We start from the raw sequence: 22,538 nt of genomic DNA on the forward strand, positions 1-22,538 counted from the left end.
AGATAATTGCTCCCTGTTCAAGCAGGAAAGGAATACTCACAAACAAGTAGTGGAACCTCTAAGACTGAGAGGACCTCCGGACAGAAAAATGAAAAATTTCCTTGACAGTCCCCACAAGCACAATATCCTGATCCACACATATCTGCACTATCCAAAAAAAAAAAAAAAGGAAAATGTCAAAAGTAGATTTTTTTTTACACTTTTCTTCAGAAAATACCACAAGTAAAAAGCCTTCCAACTAGCATGACAGTCCAACACAAAAGCATTTCTAAGAATAAAAACAAGATGCTGACCAAAAAAAAAATTTTTTTTCAGAAAATTGATATACTCCAAAGTTTTTCCCAGAAGGTTACTTACCTGTACCTGCCCAGTCTTGAAAAGATTGCTAGCCGACTGTCAGTTCCACAAACACTCAAGAAGAGGAGCACTTTGGTGGCAAGAAAGTTCTGAAGCCTTTGGTGCCCAAACTCCCTTTATATGGTACTGCTGGAGTTAGTGTCAGTTTGGCTGTATGAAAGGTGCCCTAGAGCTTAGATAGCTGACTGGTAGTCATACCCTAAGAAAACATACAACCAAAATAGCTTAGGTGACTGCAACAGTGAGCCAAATGATTAGCCTGTCAAATAAGAATAAAGAAATAAAAAGTGGTTGTATTCTTCACTAGCCTACAAAGTTTCACTCACCAGTGTAAAATCCCAATATGGCCCTGGGGTAAGAAATGTAAAAGAACTTCCTCTTCGTAATGTGGTTCTGAAATTAAGAAATAAATCAGTTTAGTTAAAAGCAAATCATATCAGCACTTTCCTGTATTCCTGGGGGGATTAATCTGCACAACTTATTTTAGCACTCCACCACTTTCCTTTCAAGACAGAAAAATAAAATTGTTGGTTCCTTTATAAATTCCACTCATTACCTTTAGTAAATTACAGATGTACAAATTGCACTTACCCATAAAATTAGATGTTCAAATTCCTGACTGCTGCAGAAGCCCTTAAGACTATATGGGTTGCTTTCCACCTAAGAAACAACCTGCCAGCTTCAAAAAGCTCTGGCTCCTCTCACTCCTTCCTGAGGACTGCTGATTAGAACATTCCAACGAGGGAAATCAGTAGTCAGAGTCAAGCCTTCTTCAAGTACTTTGCTGTTCATATAATAAGAGAAGAACCTAACAATCCTGAAATAACCAACTGATAGTAATAAAACAAAGTCTGAGCTCTGAGCCCTTTCTCATTTGCAGTGGCGATGGACAGACTAACTGACGAGATCAGACAGGAGCCCCATGGACTATGATGTTTGCAGATGACATTGTGATCTGTAGTAAGAGTAGGAAACAGGTGGAGACGACCCTGGAGAGGTGGAGATATGCTCTAAACGGAAGAGGAATGAAGGTCAGCAGGACTAAGACAGAATATATGTGTGTGTGAATGTGAGGGAGGATAGAGGAATGGTGAGGATGCAGGGAGTAGAGGTGGCGAAGGTGGATGAGTTTAAATACTTGGGAAAAACAGTTCAGAGTAATGGTGAGTGTGAAAGAGATGTGAAGAAGAGAGTACAGGCAGGAAGGATGGAGTAGGTGGAGAAGAGTGTCAGGAGTGATTTGTGACAGATGAGTACCAGTAAGAGTGAAAGGGAAGGTCTACAAGAGGGTAGTGAGACCAGCTATATTATATGGGTTGGAGACAGTGGCATTGACAAAAAGGCAGGAGTCAGAGCTGGACATGGCAGAGTTTAAGATGTTAAGATTTGCACTGGGTGTGACAAGGGTGGACAGGATTAGGAATAAGTATATTAGAGGGTCAGCCCAGGTTGGAAGGTTTGGAGACAAAGTCAGAGAGGCAAGATTACGTTGGTTTGGACATGTGCCGAGGAGGGATGCGGAGTATATTGGGAAAAAGATGCTAAGGATGAAGCTGCCAGGTAACAGGAAAAGAGAAAAGCCTAAGATAAGGTTCATGGATGTGGTGAGAGAGGACATGCAGGTCGTTGGTGTGAGAGCAAGATGCAGAGGACAAGAAGAAATGGAAACACATGATCCAGTGTGGCGACCCCTAACGGGAGCAGCCAAAAGAAGAAGTAGCAATAAAATAAAGTAGAAACAAAACACAGCCCTACTTTATACCCCATCTACAACTAAATACAAGAATCGGAGGATGGAGGGTGGGTGCCGCTACTGCACCAATGAGGAATTCAAACATTTACTGTTATGGGTAACTTCAACTTGCAAAACCATACTATGTTCATCATTTTCACTGTTGCAGTAGCCCTCAAACTAGAGGGGCTGAATACCAAGGCCTATCTATTCTGAGAGGAAGGATGGATATAGCTCCAGGAGCCCCTGGAGAATAATCTTAGCAAAGTTTGACCTAAACCTAGAAAAGGAATCCAGTTTGTGATGCTTTGTAAAACTATGTACAAAGGACCATAAAGCCACCTCTAGAATGCTTCTAAAGGCCACCTCTTTTCAGTATGTCATCAAAGTCAAGGCAAGGATCTAGTGGAATATGTCTTGAAACTGCCTGAAATGGACTTGCCTTAAAAAAAACTGTCTAGAATGGATTTGCCATGGAAGGAACAAAAAAAAAAAAAAAATCAGAGGACAACCACCTCTGTTTAAACACAGGTAGTCCCTTTTTTGAACCTTTGGTTAGAAATAAAAAGACAATTAGATTTTCTAAAGGGCTTAGTTTTGGGAAGAGATTACCTGAACTACCTATGCATGCCCACAGTATGCAGAATTTGATCTCCCTGTTTATTTTTTTTCTCCCCAGGTTCTGGGCAGAAAACTGGGAGACTGATGGCTCAAGTCATATGAGTGAGGAAGAATGAAAATGGACAACACAGATGCCAAGTTATGGTAAATACACAACACAGATGAATCGGATGTTGTCCTTTTCATTCTTCCTCACTGATGGGCAGAGTCTCCAGCTACATAACTCTAGGGAGGTCGCCAAAGAAGAATATGTCAGAGCACTGTTGAACCAAAAAAAAGATCTGCCTCTGGAGACCATGCCCCTTTTATATTGCATCACAAAGGTATAAGTTACTGATGAAGTGACTGTAAAAGAGATATTACCAAAAGCTTCTAGAAAGGAGATGCTGGAGCACTGTCAAACCAAAAGAGGACTGTTTCTGGAGACAATGCCCAAATTGTTATAAGTCACAATGGTATGAATATTTAAAAACAAGACCTTGGGACAGATATTGCCCAAGGAAGTTCAAGAAGAAGGTTGATGAGGTAGAAAGGATTTTAGAAAGATAATACAATCTGCAACAACTGGAAAGGCTGCAGAAATACCTCACTAAAAGAATCACAGGCCTAAAGCAGATGCCCCATGCTGGCCACCTTAACTCCAGCTATACTCTATTGCATATCGTCTACTCAGAAGCGATCTCTGCTTAACATACAAGGCTGTGTCAAACCCAGAGCTGTTGGACATGCTACACTTAAAGAAATCCCAATCCCTCAGAGCCACACGCTCCAGAGATCTAAACCTTGTCATCACAATAAACAAAACATGTTGGAGGGATAGGTTCCTGACCCAGAGACTCCCCAGACTCTGGAATAGATTGTCCATACATGTCAAGCAGAGTGCCTCTTTGGCCCTCTTCAAAAGGAACCTTGACGATTGGATGGGAGAAAGAAAATTCACCCAGGGGATCATTTCAGTTGCCCTGCTAGACAGGGGTCTAGAGAAGTAAATAGTGTGGGAAGAAATAGCCAGGGAATTGTTATGGCTAGGCTTGTATAAGCCCTAGGGCTGATAGTCTAGTACCAACCTATGAATTTCCACCATTCTTTAAAAAAAAAATTCACCAAGATAGGATAGGTGGTCACAGGAGAGATGCCTGGCAATTATATGAATTGCAAAATGATAAGTCTCTTTGGCCAATGTGGGTATAAAGAAAGGACTGGTCGATAGAGTTATGAAAGATAATCTAGGTTCTCTGGCATACACTGCTTGGAGTTGTGCAAACCCTTTTTTTGAGAATTTCTATTAAAGAGAACATAAGTGGGGCCAAGGATACCAACGGAGATCTTTACCCTTAAGACTTGTGCACAGACTTCTATATAAATAGAAGAAAGGAATAGAAATGTAGAAAATAGACTAGGGGGGGCATCGGAGCCTTAATCTCATTAGGATTTGGAATAAAGAGTATGTACTACAAAAAAACTCCGTGCAATGTTAGAGGAAACCATGTCAAGCCTGGGAGAGTGGCAAGCCCGTAGTCTCCCAGTGGGAATCATAAGGACAGACCATCCTCCACGTCATACACATAGGACAGAAAAAAATGTGATTAATAAAGGAGATAAAGGGAATGGTTTGTCATAGGTAGGTACTAGGCTATCGGCCCAAGGGCCTAAGTAAGCCTAGCCAGCAAGGTTCCCTGGCTTACACCACCCAAGAAAGTTAACTTCCTGTGCCCCTGTCGTGCACAGCCACAGAAGTGATCCCCGGGGTGTATTTCCTATTTCCCATCCACTCATCAAGATTTTTCTTGAACAATGCTAATGAGGAACTTTGCTTAACACAGATGGGTAGCTTGTTCCAGAGTATAGGAAGTCTCTGGGACAGGAATCTATCCCTCCATCATGTTCTGTTTATTGTGGTGACAAGGTTTAGGTCCCTATACTGTGTAGCTTGGAGAGATTGGGATTTCTTTACGTGTAGCACGTCCAACAGCTCTGTGTTTAACATAGCTTTATATATTAGGCAGAGATCTCCTCGAAGTAGGCAATATGCTACAGAGCAAAACTGTTTTGAGACGGTCAGTGTAGGGCACCTGTTTGAGGCCAGTAATCCTCTTTGTGAGGAACTACTATGGCCTTTCCAGCTGCTGCAGATGTCTTGTGAGGTACATTCCAAAAGGAGCGCTGTACTCTAGAATGGGTCTAATGAGTGCCGAATAGAGGGAACAATGACCTCTTTTTTCCTGGATGAGAACTCTTTTGTGATGAGGTGTGCCACACAGAAGGATTTCCTGACTACTGTGGCGATGTGATTACCAAAGGAGAGACTACTGTCCACCTGAGTCCCAAGGTCTCTTATCACACAGTCTGCGTTAAGTAGATTGCCGCTTATGTGGTAGTTCATGGGTACAGAGTTTTTACCAAAGGGGATGACAATACACTTTTTGACACTGAGCTTGAGGCCATGCCTCCGACACCCGGCATCTGTCTCAGTGAGCCCCTTCTGTAGGATGTCCACATCATTTGGGGACTCTATTATGGCTCCTAGTTTGCAGTCATCTGCGAACTTCCTTAGCCAGAGGCCTTCTGTGTTAACGTGTACTTCAGAGAAGTAGATACCAAACAGGAGAGGTCCCAGGACTGAACCCTATGGTACTCCACATGTCACTGGTTTGAAGTCAGATTTGGAGTCTACAACTTTTGCAGTGTGGGTTCTGTCAGTGAGCCAGTTGGCAACCCATCTTGTGATGTAGGGATTTACACCTAGTTTAGTGAGTTCAGCTATAATTCCAGAATAGGGGATGATGTTGAAAGCTTTGGCGAGGTCAAGATAGGCTGTGTGAACCACCTTATCCTCGTCTACGGCTTTGGTGACTGCCTCAAAAAAGTCGATCAGATTCAGAAGACATGATCTGCCTTTCACAAACCCGACCTGGGTGGGGTCCAGAGTTTGGAGGTTACGAATGTCTTTGTTTACGAGTAACATGATGATGCGTTCCATGGCCTTACAGACCAGGCTCGTCAGGCTAATAGGGCAATAGTTCTCAGGATCAGTGGTGGCTCACCCTTTGTGGAGTGGGATAACTGTTGCTGTGCGCCTTTCAGTAGGCACAAAGCCTGACGTGAGACTATGATTGAACATGGTGTTTAGGTGGGGAGCCAGTTTGTTCTGTAGTTCGTGTAAAATGCAGCCTGGGATGTTGTCCGGTCCTATGGATGCTCTGTTTTTGGTTTTAGAGAGTGCAGCTTTTACCTGCATAGATGTGATTACAGGGACTGTGCATTCTTCCTGTATAGATATGGGCCCTTTAGGGGGTGAGAAGGGGGTAAAGTTAGCACTGAACCTATCTGCCAGGATGTTAGCAATATCAGTTGGTTCTGTAATTTTCCTGCCATTGTGCTGCAACTTAGAGCAGTTCTAGGTGTTGCCATTGAGATTCTTGACATCGCTATAGAATGCTCTGTGGTTACCCATAGAATCAGTGGTGATTTTGTTTTCGTAGCTAGCTTTGGAGGATCTTATAAGGGATCTCAGCTTCTTACGGAGGCTGACCAGGGAGATCCTCCACTCATGGGATTTTACTCTCTTTTGCAAAAGTTTCTTCCTTCTGTTGTACAGTTTGTTTATGGCAGGGGACCACCAGATTGGCTTCCTTTTTTTGGAGGATAGCGTCTTGGTTCTGTTTGGGATAGCATGATCCATGCACTTTTTTAAATGCTTACAGTGCATTTGTGCAGGATTCAGCAGTCGTAACTGTATTGTTCATCTGCATGGGTGTCATGAAGTTCGCCACTTCTGGCTTAAGAAGCATGAAGTTGGCTTTGGAGAAGTTATTTACCATGGTTTCCTTAATGGTGGGTGGGGGCAGGATGCGGATATCTAGGGTGATTAGCTTATGGTCAGATCTGACCAACAAGGAGTTGACTTCAGGGGTGGAACACCGGTCACTCATGTTGGTAATGACTAGGTCTAGGATATTGTTGCCCCTGGTGGAGGTGTGGATAAGTGGATCCAGAGCATTGGAATTTATGAATTCCAGAAAGCGTTGAGCGAAGGAGTTGTTACAAGTAGTTTTCCCAGTTAATGGTGGGGTAGTTGAAATCAGCCATTATTAGGGTGTTTGGTTGAACCCCAATATTCTCCAGAATATCAAGAAAAGAGGTTTGGGAATCCTGCGGCATGGTGGGGGATCTGTAGCAACCTACAATTTGGATTGCCGTTTTGCCCAGAGTTAATTGCACTTGGATAACCTTGGAAGCATTACGCTGAACAACTAGCCTGGAGGTGTGGATATCCTTAATAAATATGGACACACCTCCGCCTTTGGTGTTCTGGTCCAGGTTAGATGGCCGAAAAGTGTAGTATAGCCTGGTAATGCAGGGGTGCTCTCTAGAGCCTTGAACCAGGTCTCAGTCACTGCACAGATATCAATGTCCTCCATTTTAAGGAGTGCCTCGAGTGAGTGCATTTTGAGATTTAGACTTCTAGCATTGAGTAGCATTACCCTCAGTTTTTGCTTGCCTGTTCCTGTTACGGTGGTGAATGTCATTTGAACCAAGCCTAAAAAGGCACTATAGGGGCGGCAAGACCCTTAGCCAGTATCCGGAATTTCAGGAGCAACAGGTGCAGGCCATCTCTGGCAAAGCATTGCGGTCTGTCGACCATGTCATCCCAGGCACACAGATACCAGATCCCCTTAGAATGAGACCAGAAACAGCTTAGCCAATTGTTGAAGTCAATCATTTTGTCCTCGTACTGCGTTATCATTCTGGGTGATGGCAGGATGCTACTTAGGGCTAGGGTCATACCTGTCTGGGCTACAAGATCAGAGAGCTCTTCCATGTCTCTCTTCATGTAGTACAGGTAGGTACGTCTCGGGTCGTTCACACCAACACGGACAATGACAGAGTCATATCTGTACTTGTTGTGGAGTGACCTGAGTGTGTGGGTTATGTGGCAGATCCTGGCACCAGACAGGCATCTTACAGTAACCTTCTCCTTGTTTAGTCTGGTGAGTGGGACATCAGTGTGCCTGACTATAAAGTCACCTATGAAAAGTGCGTTGGGTACGTTGTTTTGCCTTATGGGCTGTGGTTTATTAGCACATTGAGTCTGTGGGCTATGTGTCATTTGGGATGTGTTGGGGGATGGAGGTTGCTTGCGTTTCTGCTTTGGAGGTCTCTGTTGCTTGAGCAGATTATTATTGAGAGCCTCTGCAAATGTTTTTGTTTCTATGTGTGGATTTTGGTGGTGTAGGTTTAGTGGGACTATGTGATGAGTGTGGTGTGGTGCAAGTGTTCACCTTCTCCACTTGACTGTCAAGTTCAGTCTTGGCTGGATAGAGCTTCACTTCCAGTTTGGCTAGATAAGTGCATCTCTCACAGGTTGTGGTGTTGAGTGGTATGAGGAGAGGGTTGTCTGTGTACATAAGGCAATTGCTACATTGCCCCAAGATGCCCAGATTCATCAGATAGATAGGAGAGAACACTGGGAGCTGACCCTTGGACATGCCTGAATAAAAAAGTACTTTCCTCTAGACAAGTGAGGAAAGTGAGTATAAGAGCTGTTTTTCTCTAAGCAAGTGAGGAAAGTAAGTACAAAAACTGTTTTCCTCTAGGTAAAGAGGAAGGTTGAGTGCTATAGTAATTTGTAGCTTATTTAGTGCTAACAACAAGTTCTGAACAAGTGCTGAGCACAAATAAGCAAATTCAAGTGCTAAAACTAAGAATCTGTACCTGGATCTTGCGGTAGATAGGCTACCTAGTGCGTACCACTCCTACTGATAAGCTAGAAGTCTTCGCTCCAACACAGAAAGACTTGGGGGGGCTCAGAAGCTTACAAGCAGTCCTGGATACAGTAAATCTGTATCTGGACTAGACTAGTTACAGGATGTCTGAAGTTGGGAATTCTAACAAATATAACTTCTGCCAAGCTGATGTGGATTCAGGGGAAAGATAAAGGCTGACAAAGAATAGACCACTGTGTCATCAAGAGATTATAGAAATGGATCACATGAAAAATTCAGCTAGAAGAGTTAAAGAAAAAAATAAGAAGATCGTATGCCTGAATTCTCAAAGTGAAGACATAACGAGTAATAGCGAAACAAAATTTCTATGAAAGAACCTGGACTCTGCCCAAGAAAAGGCTTAAACGCAACTGCACAAATTCAGATGTGGCTATATTTTCGTAATGCTCAGGATCTTGGGAAAGCACAAACTAAGGTAAACCCTGACTAGTAGACGTTGATAGCAAGCTAGAGAGGAGAAAGGTTAACCATTAGTATAAGAGCACAGTACTCACATTTTTATTAATGTGGGCTAACTCGACCACTTGGCATCAAGTAAGGTCCCTAGGGCCACAGTGTGGTTAAAGGGGGGTAAATGGAATGATAGCTCTTGATGACCCAGAACTCCTGTCTATTTTAAGGTGATATTGTGCATCTTAGATGCCATAAGGGACACCCTGGTTAAAGTTTGCACAGAAGAAACAGGATGGACTGATAGTTTATACAGAGATTTAAGAATAATTCGATCCAGTGTTTTTTTTGTTTTGTTTTTTTTGTCACCACAAGAATTATTTATAAAATTAGCCCAGGTGTCTAGATGAGGGTGAGACAAGACTCCCTCCCCCCCTGCCAAAAAAAAAAAAAAAAAACAACAAGAGAGAGAGATCAATAGAGGTAGGTGGCTTGTAAGATGTGTGAAGACACCAATGGGAAATAAAGAGAAAGAATCTAGGAACATGTTTTTCTGGACTCCTTTCTAGATACCTATTTTTATAACTTTGCTGGAAGTACATGGATAGAAGATGAAAGGTTTTAATTCTGGTGGCATTCATGGTCCTGCTTCTTCGTCTTAGTTGCAAATGATCGCAAAAAAATCACTAACACCCCAAAAAAAGGAAAGAGTCATCAAGCGGGGTCATTAAATAAAAACATTTTAAGAAGCTACCCGAAGTACCACAGTGCTGAGCCAGAATATATGGAAGACAGTGGAGACGGATCTAACTGGTTGAAAGGTGTCTTCCTGTATATAAAGAATGGCAGGCATCCAGGTATTTGCAAAACAGATGATGCAGTAGATGGTTCAGGAGAGAACTTTTCGACGTCTTCCTAAAAATTGGAGCCGAGGGAAGAATTAGAGAATTCATTAATGGATCTCAACCAAGAACAGGAAGGAAGTCTTGGGGTCCATGAGACAGTACCGCAGTGGGTATGCATGCCTCTTAAGTAGATATTCAAATCAGCTATTTGGAAGACATTTGGGATCCTTCATAGATATGAACTTATGACAGTATGGAGGTTTCATTTTATAATCTTCTATGGCCTAGAAAAGAGTGCAGGCAGTAAAAAAATTTAGCGTAAAAGTAAAGGGAACTCATGAGGGAAAGAGTGACAAATGGTGGTTAATCATCTCTCTCATACTCTGAGACAAGTCACCACCATACCATCCAGCAAGAATGTCACCTTCCAGAGGGGGGCAAAGGAAGGGAAGGCCACTGAAAACAAAAAGTACAGTTGTGTACACTTATCATAAATGTAGATGTTAGAGTGTATTCACTGTTGCAGTCATCACATTTGTGTTATCTGCTTGCAGGTAGCCCTCAGTCGGCCTGATTATCAAAGTCTTGGGTCCTGCGTCGGTTGCTGTCTCATCTTCCATGACGTCAGGTAGTCAGGGGTATAAAGCATGCAGCCGACGCCATTACATCAGTTTTTCTTGCCCCAGATGTCAGGCGCCTCCATAATGGGAAGCAATTATATACAAGGTTACACTTCCAACAAAAAGCAAATACACCAGAAACCTTTAAGCATAGTAAACAAGAAGCGAGGTATAGTCAATAGAAGGCAGGGGGCTGGAGGGAGGGTAACCAGGACTGCAACAGTGAATACACTCGAACATATACATTTATGGTAAGTGTACACAACTGTACTATGTTCTTTGTGTTTCAATGTTGCAGTCATCACATTTGGGTAGTTTCTCAAAGCTAAGGAAGGGAGGAGGCAATTAGATAGCATTAGGACCAGCTATAAGGCCCTGCAAGACTGCAGTGGCAAAGCCAGCTCTGGATTTAGAAAAAATTCAATAGTAATCCAAGTTTATTAAAATTCAAGTAGGTACTTACCTACTTGAATTTTAATAAACATGGATTACTATTGGATTGCTTTTACACTGCCTGTTTGTTTTGTTTGGTTCGTTCGTTTTATTTAGAAAAAATTGGCAAGTAGTAATGCTTGGTGAAGTCATGTACAGAACTCCAGGTAGCAGCTTCTAGGATGTCCCTGGTAGGGACAACACCTCTGAGAAAGGCTGTAGAGATAGAGATAGAGGTAGATGCAGCCCTGGTGGAATGAGGTCTTATCCCCTGTGGGGTAGGTTTTCCATGGTGTTTATAGCACAAATAAATGCAATGGCCTATCCACTTAGAAATGGTTTGCTTTGAAATGGCCTTCCCCTCTGACCCTGCAGCAAATGCGACCAGCAGCTCTTCAGATTTCCTGAGAGGCTTAGTCCTGTCCAAGTAAAATCTAAGTTTTCTGTGCAAATCCAAGGAGTGCAGTATTCGTTCCCCTTTGTTTTGTGGATTAGAAAAGAAGGCTGGCAAATGAATGGACTGATTAAGGGCCACACTGGATACCACCTTGGGCATAAAGGAAGGATTGGTCCTGAGGGACACCCTGTCCTCATGAAAGATGAAGAAAGGCTCCACTGCCATGAGGGCCTGTAATTCAGACACCCTTCTTGCTGAAGTGATGGCTAGAAGGAAGGCTGTTTTCCAAGAAAGGAATTTCAACTCTGCATTTGCAGCTGGCTCAAAGGTTCACTGGTTGGTACTAGGCTATCGGCCCTAGGGCCTATGCAAGCCTAGCCGTAACAATTCCCTGGATATTTCTTCCCACAATATTTACTTCTCCAGGCCCCTGTCTAGCAGGGTGACTGACATGAACCCGGGGTGAATTTCCTATCTCCCATCCAATCATCAAGGTTCCTTTTGAAGAGGGCCAAAGAGGCGCTCTGCTTGATATGTATGGGCAGTCTATTCCAGAGTATGGGGAGTCTCTGGGTCAGAAACCTATCCCTCCAGTATGTTTTCTTCATTGTGATGACAAGGTTTAGATCCCTGGAGCGTGTGGCTCTGAGGGATTGGGATTTCTTTAAGTGGAGCATGTCCAACAGCTCAGGGTTTGACATGGCCTTGTATGTTAAGCAGAGATCGCCTCTGAGTAGACTATATGCCACAGAGCATAGCTGGAGTTTTTTTTTTTTAGACGGTCAGTATATGGCATCTGCTTTAGGCCTGTGATTCTTTTAGTGAGGTATTTCTGTGGCCTTTCAAGCTGTTGCAGATGTCTTGTGAGGTACATACCAAACAGAGCATTATACTCTATAATGGGTCTAATGAGGGATGAGTACAGTGGGACAATGACCTCCTTTTTTCTGGATGAAAGCCCTTAGTGATGAGGTGTGCCACATAGAAGGATTTCCTGACTGTTGTGGCAATGTGGTTATCGAAAGTGAGACCACTGTCTACCTGTGTCCCCAAGTCTCTCATCACACTTCCGATGTTTAGTGTCCTGCCACCTATGTGGTAATTCATGGGTACATGTTTTTTTCCAAAGGGGATAACTATACATTTCTTGGCATTAAGCTTGAGCCCATGGCTCTGGCACCAGGCATCTGTTTCTGTAAGGCCCTTTTGTAGAATATCCACATAATTTGGGGAATCAATAATGGCTCCCAGTTTGCAGTCATCTGCAAACTTTGTTAGCCAGAGTCCCTAAGTGTTGGGCTGTACTTCAGAGAAGTAGATGCCAAACAAGAGAGTGGCCCCAGGACTGAAACCCGAGGTACTCCACTTTTCACTTGTCTGGAGCTGGATTTGGAGTCGGCTACTTTTACTGTCTGGGTTTTGTCAGTAAGCCAGTTAGCAACCCATCGAGTTATGTAGGGATTTATGCCCAGCTTAGTAAGTTTATCTATGATTCCGGAGTGGGGGATGGTGTCAAAGGCCTTGGCGAGGTCCAGATAGGCTGTGTGGACTGCCTTACCCTCGTCCACAGCTCTGGAGACTGATTTGAAGAAGTCAATCAGATTCAGGAGACAAGATCGGCCCTTCACAAACCTAAACTGGGTGGGGTCTAGTGTTTGAAGGTTGCCAATGTCTTGGTTTACAAGTTCCATGATAATGCGTTCCATGCCCTTGCAAATCAGGCTCGTCAGACTGATGGGACGGTAGTTCCCGGGATCCAAGGTGGATCCTCCCTTGTGGAGTGGATAACTGTAGCTGTGCTCCACTCAGTGGGCACGAAGCCTGAGGTGAGGCTATGATTAAACATGACACTTAGGTGAGGTGCCAGTTCATTCTGTAGTTCATGTAGTACACAGCCTGGGATGTCATCTGGTGCCATGGATGCTGTATTCTTAGCTTTGGAAAGTGCGGTTTCTACCTGTGTGGCCGTGATTATCGGAATTTGGCAATCTTTTGGTATTGAGATGGGCCCTTCAGGGGGTGAGAGTGGGGTGAAGTTGGCACTAAATCGATCTGCCAGGATATTGGCAATATCCTTGGGATCAGTAGATTTAATGCCATTCTGTTGTAACTCAGAGCAGATCTGAGCATTGCCTTTTAGATTTTTGACATAACTATAGAATGCCTTGTGGTTGTCTTTGGAATCTTTGGCAATTTTATTTTCGTAACTAGCTTTTGAGGATTTTATGAGGGATCTCAGCTTCTTACTGAGGCTGGTGAGGGAGTTGTTTGCATCCTGGGATTTTCCTCTTTTTTGCAAGAGTTTCTTCCTTCTGTTGTATAGTTTGTTTATAGCAGGGGACCACCAGATTGGCTTCCTTTTTTTGGAGAAGAGCATCTTGGTTCTATTTGGGATGGCACGATTCATGCACAAGTGGATATGCTCGTACAGTGCCTTAGTGTAGGATTCTGCAATCGAACTTCCAGATCTCGTCTGCGTGGGTGTTGAGAAGTTTGTCACTTCTGACTTCAGAAGCTTGAAGCTGGCTTTGGAGAAGGTTTTTAAGGAGGTTTCCTTACTGGGGGTGGGGGTGGGATGTGGATGTCAAGGGTGATTTGCTTATGGTCAGACCTGACCAATGAGGGGGTGACCACTGGTGTGGAGCATCGATCTCCCATGTTGGTAATGACCAGGTCTAGGATATTGGAGCCCCTGGAGGGACAATGGATAAGTTGATCCAGGGCGCTGGAATTTATGAATTCCAAGAACCGTTGGGAAAAGGAGTTGGTACCCAAGTAGTTTTCCCAATTAATGGCAGGGTAGTTGAAATCACCCAGTATTAGGGTGTTTGGTTGTATCTTAATATTTTCCAGTATGTGTAGAAAGGTGTAGTGAGAATCTTGGGGCAAGGATGGGGATCTATAGCAAGCTACAATTTGGATTGCAGTCTTACCTAGTGTTAGCTGCACCTGGAGAATTTCAAATGCATTGTGTTGGGCAACTAAGCCTGGAGGTGTGAATATCCTTGGTGAATATGGACACTCCTCCACCTTTAGTGTTTCAGTCCTGGTTTTGTGGCCGAAAAGTGTGGTAAGAATTGTAGCCTGGTATTGCAGGGGTGATCTCTGGAGCCTTGAGCCAGGTCTAAGTTACTGCACAGATATCGATGTTCTTCATTTTTAGGAGTGCCTCGAGAGAGTGCAATTTGAGGTTTAGACTTCTAGCATTGAGTAGCATTACCTTCAGATTTTGCCTGCTTCTATTTGTTACGGTGGTGGTTTTATCCTTTGAACCTTGCCTAAAAAAGGCACTATAGGGGTGGCAAGAGCTTTAGCCAGTAACCTGAATCCCAGCGGTGACAGGTGCAGACTATCTCTGGTAAAGCATTGTGGCTTGTCGATCATGATTTCCCAGGCAGACAAATACTGGATCCCCTTTGAATGACACCAGAAGCTTAGCCAATTGTTGAAGTCAATCATTTTGTCCTTATACTGTTGTATCATTCTTGGCGAGGGCAGGATGCTACTCAGGGCTAGGGTCATACCTGTCTGGGTTACATGATCCAAGAGCTCTTCCATATCTCTTTTCATGTAGTCCAGGGAGGTAGGTCTCAAGTCATACACTCCAACATGGACAATGACAGAGTCATATTTATACTTGTTGTGGAGTGACTTGAGTGCATGCGTTATGTGGCGGATCCTGGCACCCGACTGGCAGCTGACTGTAATTTTCTCCTTGTTCAGTCTGGTGAGTGGGACATCAGTGTGCCTGACTATAGAGTCACCTATGACTAAAGTGTTGGGTACATTGTCTTGCCTTAGGGGCTGTTGTTGGGTGGCACACTGGTGTTGTGAGCTATGTGTCACTTTGGTTGTGACTGGTGTTTGTTTGCGTTTCGTCTTCGGAGGTCCTTGTTGCTTGAGCAGGTTAATGTTAAGGGCCTCCGCATATGTGGGTTTAGTGTTGCTATGTGTGGGTGTTGAAGGGCTATGAGTTGCTTGAGGTGTGATGCAGGTGTTAACCTTCTCCTTTTGACTGTCTAGCACAATCTTGGCCGGAGAGAGCTTTGCTTCCAGTTTGGCTATGTAAGTCCATCTCTCACATGTTGTAGTGTTGGGTGGTAGGAGGAGGGGATTGTCTGTGTACGAGGCAGTTGCCGCATTGCCCCAGTATGCCCAGATTCATCAGGTGGACAGGAGAAATCACCGGAAGCTGACCCTTGGACATGCCTGTTTAGGTGCTTTTATCTAAAGTTTAAGAGCTGTTTTCCCTTACCTTTGCAAGGTACTTTGCAATTATAGGCTGTTTAGTGCCTATGATTAATTTCTCCTTACTAACAAGGAGAGCTGAGTGCTTGTATCCGTTTCAGGCTTCCTAGTGCTTTCCAGCAGGTTCTAGAGCAAGTGCTAGTCACAGGGGTTCAGATTTTAGTGCTACTACTGAGAAACCAGCTAGTTTTAAGGGAAAATTTGAAGAGCAGACTTTCTGGCACCTGGAATAGTTTAACTGTAGCCTCGTAGTGCTGCACGATGTGAAAAATATGCAAACACACGCGTTTTTAAGCCAGAAAGTTGAAAGGGATAGAAATCAGCCCAAAAGGCTAATAAAATTACAATTTCAGAGCTGGAAACCACTCCTCTAGCGTTAGCTAGGCAGTACAATGCTCACCAGTCCCACTGGTAGGCAGTAGGACTTCCCTCTACCAATGCAAGGTCTGGATAACTGAGCACAGAAAATAAAGTCCTGAGACAAGCAAAGCTTGGGATATGTACTGGCTAGAAAAGGTGGGAAATGAGCAAACAAGATAGTATTTTTTGTTGTTGTTGCAACAGGCCAAACAATGCAATAATACAGTAAATAAACACAGAAAAGGCTAACACACTTGAGTGTGTAGTCCTAGACAGTAAATGCAATTAAAACTCTACAAAATTAGCAATTTAAAACTTTTTTAAATGAAGCAAGGCAATCCGGATGGGGGAAAAGGAGAAACAGAAGGCCTTATCAAATGTTCTCTCTATATTAGGTAGAATGAGCTAATGACACTAGACTGGGAGGAGTGTCCCAGATCAGATTTACAGTAGGGGTGGGCCACTGCAAAGCCACCAAGTATAACAGCAAGACACCAACTGGGAGGGAGAGTAGGAAAAAAAATAGCCTACAGACAGTAAGCACTAGAGAAAGCCACAAAATGAAAGTTTTTATACAGATAAAGATTTGTAAAGATACAGAATTATTATAAATTGTTAGACACAATAATGTGTATAAATAATAAAAAAACAGGATACTTCTATATCTCAGCTAACAGTTGTAGTCAACACCTCTTATCCACTCTGCTCAGTGTGTATAGATAGAACCCCTATCAAAGTTAGGGCTTAAATACCAGAACAACTTTTTTTTTACAAAAACACAAAAGAACCAGCCCCCACTAGCCAGCAGAAAATTAACACAATCTAGCCAAAGTAAAGAAAGGCTTCAGCTAAAAAATAGCCTAGACAGTAAGCACTAGAGAAAGCCACAAAATGAAAGTTTTTATACAGATAAAGATTTGTAAAGATACAGAATGCTTTTAACTGCAAACAAATAAAATAAAAGTGCTATATATAAATTGTTAGAAACAATAATCTGTATAAATAATACAAAAAAAAACCAGGATACTTGTATATTTCAGCTAACAGTTGTTGTCAACACCTCTTATCCACTCTGCTCAGTGTGTATAGACACAAGTGAGGTAGAGTGAGCTTTTCCAATACAAAGTTAAAGTCCCAGGCTGGAGTAGGGGCTCTCCTGGGTGGTCTTAAGTTTCTGGCCCCTCTGAGGAATTGCTTCCGCAGTGGATAAGAGAAGAGTGGTGGCTCTGTATTATAATGTGCTGAAATTGCAGAGACATGAATTTTGATGGAAGAAACGGAAAGGCCCTTGTGAAGCATCTCAGTTAAGTATTGAAGAATGTGCGGTAAATTGGTCACTGCTGTCCCCATCCCCGGAGTTTGGCTCCAGGAACAGAATCTTTTCCACTTTTCAGCATAGGGTTTTCTAGTACTAGGCCTCCTTGCCTCCAGAGTGACATCCATCACTTGCTTACTGAGGGATGGTAACAGAGAGATCAGGTAATTAGCCAGGCTGCAAGATTCAGGGTTTGGCGCTGGGGGTGCAGAATCTGGCCATCCTGTTGAGACAGCAGGGCAGGGGTCTGAGGCAGGTGCCATGGTTCCAGCAGTGACACACTGTGCAAGAGTGGGTACCAGTGTTGGCATGGCCAGTCTGGTGCAATCAATATTGTCATTGGCTTCTCCTGTTTGATCTTTAGTAGCATTTTGGAGAGGAGAGGCAGAGGGGGAAAGGCATAAACTGATAGGTTTTCCCAGGTGAAAGACAGTCATCCACTTTCCAAGCTTGTCTGTGGGGAGTCCTGTGCAGAATTTGTCCAATTGGTAGTTCTTGGAGGAGACAAACAGGTCTATCTCTGGGCTCCCCCATTTTTTTTCAAAATGTTGTATATCTTTGGTTCCAGTTTCCACTCGTGTGGGTCCATGAGATTTCTGCTTAGATCGTCTGCCAGTGTATTTAGCTTGCCAGGCAGGAATTGAGCTTGTACGTGCACTTGGTAGCTCAAGGCTGTGTTCCACAGAGCCATGGCTAGTCTGCAGAGAGAGTATGAGTGGGTCCCCCCCTGCTTGTTTATGTACCACATAACAGTGGTGTTGTCCATCTTTACCAATAATTGTCCTGGAAGAATGTGGTCCTTGAAAGCTGTCAGAGCATTCTGTACAGCTAACATTTCTTTTCGATTGATATGCAGGTGCATTTGACTCTGGTACAATTTGCTCTGAATGCATTGCCCTGCCAAGCGAGTCCCCCATGCATAGTCTGATGAGTCTGTTGTTAGGGTTTGGGTGGCAGGGGGTAGAGTGAATGGCAGTCCCTTGTTGTGGTGGCAGGCCTCTGCCCACCAAAGGAACTCTGTCTTTAGACAAGGGATGATAGGAATCATTGATTCTAGGTCCTGAGAATGTTGACACCATAGGCTTTTTAGATACCATTGTAGTTTTCTCACATGCAGTCTTGCATATGGAATTAGTAGAATGCAAGAGGCCATGAACCCCAGGGCTTGCAGTATTTTCCTTGCAGATAGCTGGGTCTTTGTGGCCAGCAGTTTGAAGTAGGCTGTCAAATAAACTTGTTTCTCTGGCGTAAGGTAGGCCATCTGGGAAGTTGTATTCGAGCTTGCTCCCAGGAATAAAATTTGTTGGCAGGGTACTAGATGTGATTTCTGTTCGTTTATGGTGTACCCCAGAGAAGTTAATAATTTCTTTACAAATGCCAGATGATTTAATAGTATGTCCTGGCTTTCTGCCTGAATTAGACAATCGTCCAGGTATGGGTATATTTGAATATTTCTTTGCCTGCAAAATGCAATGACTGGAGCTAAGCACTTTGTGAATACCCTGGGCACAGTAGATAAGCCAAAGGGCAGTGCAGAGAACTGATAGTGCATGTAGCCTGCTCTGAAGCGTAGGTATCTTCTGCAAGATTACCCGACTAGGATGTGTAGGTAGGCTTCCTTTAAATCCAGTACTGCCAACCAGGCGTTTTTGCCTAGCATGGGAAGCAGCTGATGAAGAGTTAGAATTTTGAATTTTGGGATTACCAAAAAGGTGTTTAGGATAGACAGGTCCAAGACAGAATGCCAGGAATTGTCTTTTCTGGGAACCAGGAAAAGTCTCGAGTAAAAACCTTGCCCCCATTCTTCTTCTGGGACAGGCTGAATAGCCTTGATGCTTAGAAATGGAGAACCTGCTTTTGAGCCTCTGCCCACTGATTTGGGGTTAGGTCTGGCCAACCGTTTGGGGTTGGTAAGGAGTGGAAGTGGAATCTGTATCCTTGGGAAACTATATTTAAAACCCATTTGTCTTGGGTAATGAGCTCCCAGTTTTTTGCATGCAGGGCGATCTTTCCCCCTAAAGGACCAGTCAGTTGAGCAGGGCTTGGAAGGTTTAAAGTCAAGTCATTGTGACAGTTTACCACAGGGGGGTGTCTTACCACTTCCAGCTTTGGAAGGGGGAGCCCCCCATTGCTTAGGTCTGAGAGTACCTCGAGACTGTAGCCTGGGTGGTCTGCTGGTTCTGGGTTTGGACTGCGAAGGCCTGGAAGAGGCAGGAAAGGACCAATTCTTAGAAAGCCAGTGCCTACTAAATCTGGGAGGCAGTAATTGCAGGAAATCTTTTACAGTTTGCATAGATTTAGCTTTTTCCTCCATCTTTTTAAGTTGTTCTTCTGCTTGTTTGCCAAACAGGTGGTCTTGGTTTAAGGGAGCATCCAGTAATTTAGCTTTAACATGATCTGGCAAAGTTTGCTCCTTAAGCCAAGCATGCCTTCTAAGTACAGACCCAATGACTGCAGCCCTGCAAGATGCCTCTAATGAATCAAAAAGTACAGTTGTGTACACTTACCATAAATGTAGATGTTCGAGTGTATTCACTGTTGCAGTCATTACATTTGGGTAATCTGTTGGCAGGTTGCCCTCAGTCGGCCTGAATAACAAAGTCTTGGGTCCTGCATCGGTTGCTGTCTCCTCTTCCATGACGTCAGGTCGTCAGGGGTATAAAACATGCAGCTGACGCCATTCTAATCAGTTTTTCTTGCCCCAGATGCCAGGTGCCTCCCAAATGGGGAGTGGGGGAAAAAAAAAAAAAAAAATATATATATATATATATATATATATATATATATATATGTGTGCATGTATTTTAGAACACAAAAAATTTACCTCCAACTAAAAGCAAATACACCACAAAGGCTTTTGAGCCTAGTGAAGGAAAGAAGAGGTACAATAATAGAGAAGAAAGGGGGCTGGCGGGTGGGTAACCCGGACTGCAACAGTGAATACACTCAAACATCTACATTTATGATAAGAGTACACAACTGTACTATGTTTTTCGTGTTTCACTGTTGCAGTCATTACATTTGGGTAGAATCCCAAAGCTATGGATGGGAGGATGGAATTATACAGCATTAGGAGCAGCTATAAGGCCCTGCAGGACAACAGTGGCAAAACCTGCCCTGGATTTAGAAAAGAGAGAGGTAAATGGTAATGTTTTGTGAACGTATGAACCAAGTAGCAGCTTCTAGAATGTCTCTGATAGGAACCCCTCTGAGAAAGGCTGCAGAAGTAGATGCAGCCCTGATGGAATGGGATCTGATCCCCTTGGGGACAGGTTTACCATGATGCATGTAGCAGAAACGAATACAATGGCTTAGCCATTTTGAAATCATCTGCTTTGATATAGCCTTCCCCTCTGCCCCTGCAGCAAATGCCACCAGTAGTTGCTCAGACTTTCTTAGAGATTTTGTCCTGTTTAAGTAGAATCTTAGTTGTCTGTGTACATCCAATGAATGCAGAATCTGCTCCCCCCTTGTTCTGCGGATTTGGGAAAAAAGTTGGCAGATGAATGGTCTGGTTAAGAGCCACACGGGATACCACCTTAGGCATAAAAGAAGGGATTGGTCCTGAGGGCCACCCTGTCTGGGTAAAAGATAATGAAAAGCTCCACTGCCATGACAGCCTAGAGTTCTGAAACCCTTCTAGCTGAAGTGACTGCTAAAAGAAAGGCTGCCTTCCAAGATAGAAATTTTATATCCGCAGTAGCTGCTGGTTCAAAAGGAGGTAGGGTGAGTTTTTCCAGCACAAAATTGAGGTCCCATGCAGGAGTCGGTGCTCTCCTGGGAGGTCTCAAATTTTTGGACCCTCTGAGGTACTGCTTTAGCAGGGGATGAGAAAAGAGAGGAGGCTCTGTGTTGTAATGAGCCGAGATGGCAGAGGCATGGATTTTTATAGAAGAAAAAGATAGGACCTTGTGAATCATCTCAGTTAAATATTGCAAAATCTGAGGAATATTGGGCATTGCTTTGTTTATTCCTTGTGCTTGGTTCCAGGCACAGAATCTCTTCCATTTACCAGCATAAGATTTTCGAGTACTAGGCCTTCTAGCCTCCAAAATGACATCATCACAGGTTTACTGAGAGATGTGATTGGTGAAATTAGTTGATTATCCATGCTGCAAGATTCAGAGTTTGGAGCAGTGTGTGCAGAATTTGATAGTTCTGCTGAGACAATAGATGAGGTGTCTGAGGCAAGTACCATGGAGGAAGGTGTGACATATTCCTTAGAAGTGGGTACCAGTGTTGGCGAGGCCAGTCCAGAGCAATCAGAATCATTTTTGGTTTTTCCTCGCTGACTTTTAGTAAAACCTTGGAGAGCAGAGGCAGACGGGGAAAGGCATAGACTGATAGGTTTTCCAGCTGAAGGATAGGGCATCCACTTTCCAAGCTTTTTTGTGATGAGTTCTTGTGCAGAATTTGTCCAACTTGTAGTTTTGCGGAGAGGCAAAAAGATCTAAGTCTGGGCTCCCCCATTTCCATGTCAACATGCTGAAGATTTGTGGATCCAGTTTCCATTTGTGTGGGTCCATAAGATTTCTGCTTAGGTAGTCTGCCAGAGTATTTTGCTTTCCTGGCAGGACCTGAGCTTGTAGATGTATTTGGTAAGTCAAGGGCCAGGCTGTGTTTCACAAGGCCATGGCTAGTCTGCAAAGTGGGTAGGAGCGGGTACCCCCCCTGCTTGTTTATGTACCGCATAACTGTGGTGTTGAGCGTCTATCAGTAGTTTTCCTGGATGAAGGAAGTCCTTGAAGCCTGTCAGAGCATTCTGTACAGCTGGCATTTCTTTCTGGTTGATATGTAGGTGCATTTGATTTGGGCTCCATTCGCCCTGAATGCATCTCCCTGCCAGATGAGTCCCCCAAGCATAGTTTGATGCGTCTGTAGTCAGGGTTTGGGTGGCAGGGGGTAGAATGAATCACAGTCCCTTGTTTTGGTGACAGGCCTCTGCCCACCAAAAGAACTCCTGTTGCAGGCAAGGAATGAGAGGAATCATTGTTTCCAGGCTGTGACAATGTTGACTCCATACGCTTTTTAGGTACCATTGAAGTTTCCTCATATGCAGTCTTGCATATGGAATTAGTAGAATGCAGGATGCCATGAACCCAAAAGTCTGCAGAATTTGTCTTGCAGATAGCTGGGTTTATGTGGCCACTTGTCTGAAGTATGTTATCAATTGAATTTGTTTGTCTGGCGTGAGGTAAGCCATCTGGGCAGTTGTATTCAAGCTTGCACCCAGGAATGTAATTATTTGAGAGGGTACCAGTTGTGATTTATTTTCGTTTATGGTGTACCCTAGGCATGTTAGAAGCCTTTTTACAAACGCCAGATGTTGCAGAACAGTGTTCTCGTCCTCTGCCTGAATTAGACAATCGTCCAGATAAGGATAAATTTCAAGGTTTGTCTGCAAAATGCAATTACTGGTACCAGGCACTTTGTGA

At 43.7% G+C, this 22,538-nt stretch overlaps 1 protein-coding gene across 1 annotated transcript in view; it reads right to left on the bottom strand.

Moving 5' to 3' along the window:
* Window positions 1-363: 363 nt before the first annotated feature.
* Window positions 364-22,538, bottom strand: part of LOC122815952 (neuroepithelial cell-transforming gene 1 protein-like) — a 166,500-nt gene continuing 144,325 nt past the window's right edge. The window contains exons 2-3 of the mRNA XM_044088827.1: window positions 684-750; window positions 364-556 (exon numbers count right to left, since the gene is read on the bottom strand). Coding sequence (XP_043944762.1) covers window positions 524-556; window positions 684-750 — 100 coding nt within the window. The 3' untranslated portion in view covers window positions 364-523. The remainder of the gene's footprint in view (window positions 557-683; window positions 751-22,538) is intronic.

The sequence above is a fragment of the Protopterus annectens genome, chromosome 11.part0, assembly GCF_019279795.1.
Source record: "Protopterus annectens isolate FY-2018-M chromosome 11.part0, PAN1.0, whole genome shotgun sequence".
Taxonomy (NCBI): domain Eukaryota; kingdom Metazoa; phylum Chordata; order Ceratodontiformes; family Protopteridae; genus Protopterus; species Protopterus annectens.